This window comes from Acanthisitta chloris, unplaced genomic scaffold, assembly GCF_000695815.1.
Source record: "Acanthisitta chloris isolate BGI_N310 unplaced genomic scaffold, ASM69581v1 scaffold6001, whole genome shotgun sequence".
NCBI lineage: Eukaryota > Metazoa > Chordata > Aves > Passeriformes > Acanthisittidae > Acanthisitta > Acanthisitta chloris.
Window position 1 is genome coordinate 66,551 of NW_008654249.1, and position 3,658 is coordinate 70,208.

The window sequence follows — 3,658 nt, forward strand, 5'->3', positions numbered from 1 at the left end:
GTGAGCAGCGTGTGCCTGTGTGTGCGCCACGGCCGCGACCGCTGCCCCCGCCGCGCGGAGAGAGAGCCTGGGAGAAGCACAAACCCTGCATCCAAAATGCCACGCTCCTTCCTGGTCAAGAAACATTTCAATTCATCCAAGAAGCCGAATTACAGCGAGCTGGACACTCATACAGGTAACAGAACGAACTGTAGTGGCACCGCGTGGCTCCTGAGGCTGCGGTCGTTGCGTGGCAGTGCTGCGGGGGGTGGGATTGCTTCCAGGCTGGAGGGTTAGTTCACTGCTCGCTCTATTTTGTCCTGCTTACAAGGAAGGAGTTCTGAGAAATATGTCAGTGCTGACCAGAATGAATCACAAAAGTTTGCTCACCCACTTGAACTCAAGTTACTTAGAGAGGATTTGGGAGTTTTCCTGTTCTGTCTCTGCTAGTGGTGGAATTAAAACTTTTATCCAAATCCTTCAGGAAGTTTCACTGCTTCATTGTGTCAGGCTGCATACATTTAGAAGCAGCATGCTGCCTTGAAGAGACTCTCCAGCTGCAATTTGCCTGTTCAAGGGCACTGTCTCTACCCATCAGCATATATGTATGAAGCTGTATTTCCTTAATCCTTCTTATATTCAGATCACCTTACTAAGTGTTTAATTTATGCAGCTTTTAACCCCTAAAATGTTCGTTTTGCTGCCTTTTGAAATATTTTTTGGCTCTCTTACCTTAATTTTCTTTTTTCTTTCTCCAGTAATTATATCACCATACCTGTACGACAGCTATCCAGTCCCTATCATACCACAGCCAGAGATCCTAAGCTCAGTAGCTTACAATCCCATTACTGTGTGGACTACAACTGGGCTGCTACCGTCTCCATTACCCAATGACCTCTCTCCACTTTCTGGATACCCCTCATCTTTGGGAAGAGTCAGCCCACCTCCAGCTTCTGACACCTCCTCCAAAGATCACAGCGAGCGGTTCAGACCATTAGCGATGAAGAAGAGAGAATCCAGTCGAAGCTTTCCGACCCTCATGCAATCGAAGCTGAAAAGTTTCAGTGCAGTTTATGCAGCAAGACCTATTCAACTTTCTCTGGGTTGGCCAAACATAAGCAGCTGCACTGTGATGCCCAGTCTAGGAAATCATTCAGCTGCAAGTACTGTGACAAGGAGTATGTCAGCCTGGGAGCGCTTAAGAAGAAGAGAGAATCCAGTCGAAGCTTTCCGACCCTCATGCAATCGAAGCTGAAAAGTTTCAGTGCAGTTTATGCAGCAAGACCTATTCAACTTTCTCTGGGTTGGCCAAACATAAGCAGCTGCACTGTGATGCCCAGTCTAGGAAATCATTCAGCTGCAAGTACTGTGACAAGGAGTATGTCAGCCTGGGAGCGCTTAAGATGCACATCAGGACCCACACACTACCTTGTGTCTGCAAGATCTGCGGCAAGGCTTTCTCTAGACCCTGGCTGCTTCAAGGACACATTCGAACTCACACTGGTAAGAACAAGCATTACATTTGCAGTTTCTTGTTGCTGTAACATCAGGATGCCTTTTTGCTATTTTTCTCCACAGGTGGAAAAACCAGCAGTGTTTCTTAACTAACCTTGACATGCATCCACAGAATTTAAAATGTGTCATTAAAAGGCCAAAGTCTCCCTCTTGGGGAGTGGGTGGGAGGGGAGCGTAGCATGGTCTCATAACTGTGGGCCAGATACTGGCATAAATCAGCATTGTTCCCTTGATAGTTTTGGGATGTTTAGCCCGTTCTGACTGGCTGAAGGTATTGCTTTAAGGATTTTGTATTACTTTCTGGCTTTGGAAATTAAGAAAGCTCCATCTGATCCTGAAATCAGACAGCATAAAACAGGAAGGCAATGCATGAGGGGCTGCTTTCTGACTCCTTAAGCACCTGGCAGGTTTTGCATGCGCTATCTCAATTCCTTAAGAATTAGAAACACATCATCAACAAAGTGGGTTTTTTTTTCTGTTGAGGCAAAAACTTGGGTTTGAGTGTAACACTGGGTACTATGTAATGTCTGTACTGCTGTTTGCTGCTTTTCAGTCAAAACCCTTGTCCCCAGTAATTCACGCAGCACTAAGCAGAAAAATTCTATGAAAATATTTGAAGATGTTGGGAGGGACCCAGGCTGAAAGTACTGCCTGCACCTGTAGATGCAGAAAGTGTCAGCAGCTCATCTTCTGAGACTGCACTTTACAGCATGTGCTGAATAGACTGGAGTTCTGCAAATACAGTAAGGAGTGCTGAAAGCTGCTGTGTCTGTGTCCTGATTAACCTCTTGTTACACTTTTTTTTTTTTAATTACAAGTCCTTTCTGTTTGTTCATTTGTTTCTTAGGATAAAAGCAGGTTTTACCTGTCCTAAACATGTGCTTCTGTTTTTAAAGCTTTATCCTATTTTCTCTTGATGTTTCCTTTTTAGGAGAGAAGCCGTTTTCCTGTCCTCACTGCAACAGGGCTTTTGCAGACAGATCCAATCTGAGGGCTCATCTGCAGACCCACTCGGATGTGAAGAAATACCAGTGCAAAAATTGCTCCAAAACTTTCTCCAGAATGTCTCTTCTGCACAAACACGAGGAATCTGGCTGCTGTGTAGCACACTGAGTCATGCAGTGAATGTTTACCTGGACTCAAATGCATTTCTCCACTCCTGTTCCAGATGATAAGTGGAAATCCAAAGGCGTTTTTCTCGTCTACTCTTCAGCCAAAAAACCCACCAACCAACAACAAACCAAAACTCCACCAAACAAGCAAACAAATAAAATAGTGGAAGAACTTAAAATGTCAGTAGAAATGAGCTTTAAGTAGTTTCTGTTCAGCTATACATTCACATTCTAAAGTGTGAATTCTGAAATATGGGGAAAGACGCCATGCATGACATTTCAAGTAGATCTAAAGGAAGAAGCATTATCAGCTTTCTTTATAGATGAAGCCAAATATAGGTTGTCTTTTCTTGATTAGAAAAGGCTGCAAAGTTAACAATACATTCCTGCCAAGCCATTTCAACCAAAGAAACAGTATTTTAAGTGGAATTCTTAATAAAAATACTACCCAAGTGAATTTTGCTAGACACCATTTATCTCAGGTGCCTTAAAAAGTATTCCAAGTTTACCTTAGTAAATGTTTAATGTTATTCATTGCTGTGTTTTTTATTTTATTTTATTAAAAGCCAAGGCCTTCATTAATGATCTGAAATGCTTTAAAACTGCATAATTAAGAGAGGGAAAAAAAGTATAAGAGAATGTAAGAAAAATTGAAAGCCACAAATTAACCGCATGTGCCTTTAAAAAAATAGACAAAAAGACAATAATACTGTAGCTTCAAACATTCCTGGTGCATGCTTGACCATCTTTTAATATGAAATAGTTCCTCTAAACTTCAATCTTTTATAAAAAACGGGAATAAGTGCAAGAGAGGGGGTTCACGGGAGTTTTACAATTTATTTTTTTTAAATGCACAAAGAAAATGCAATATTTTCAGCATTACCCCTCCAAGTGCCTTTTTTATTGATGATTTTGTAAAGTATGTGGACATAATGTAAATATTTTTATTTTTATATGATTGAGTGTGTTATGAGTGAAAGCAAATTGTTGCCTATAGCAGCATCTATAGATAACTTGAAGAAAGTGTGAAGTGAAATTTATGTTGTTTTCTA

The 3,658-nt window shown here is 41.5% G+C and overlaps 1 protein-coding gene across 2 annotated transcripts; it reads left to right on the forward strand.

Moving 5' to 3' along the window:
* Nucleotides 1-43: 43 nt before the first annotated feature.
* Nucleotides 44-3,279, forward strand: SNAI2 (snail family zinc finger 2). 2 transcript variants are annotated; one of them, XM_009083409.1, is made up of 4 exons: nucleotides 44-175; nucleotides 738-1,093; nucleotides 1,294-1,482; nucleotides 2,426-3,279. In XM_009083409.1, exons 1-4 carry the CDS (start codon nucleotides 97-99, stop codon nucleotides 2,483-2,485), a joined length of 684 nt encoding a protein of 227 aa, XP_009081657.1. In that variant the 5' UTR covers nucleotides 44-96; the 3' UTR covers nucleotides 2,486-3,279. The 2 variants fall into 2 exon arrangements, with proteins under 2 accessions (XP_009081657.1, XP_009081656.1); XM_009083408.1 differs by having other exon boundaries at nucleotides 97-175; nucleotides 738-998; nucleotides 1,183-1,482; nucleotides 2,426-2,728.
* The last annotated feature ends 379 nt before the right edge of the window (nucleotides 3,280-3,658 follow it).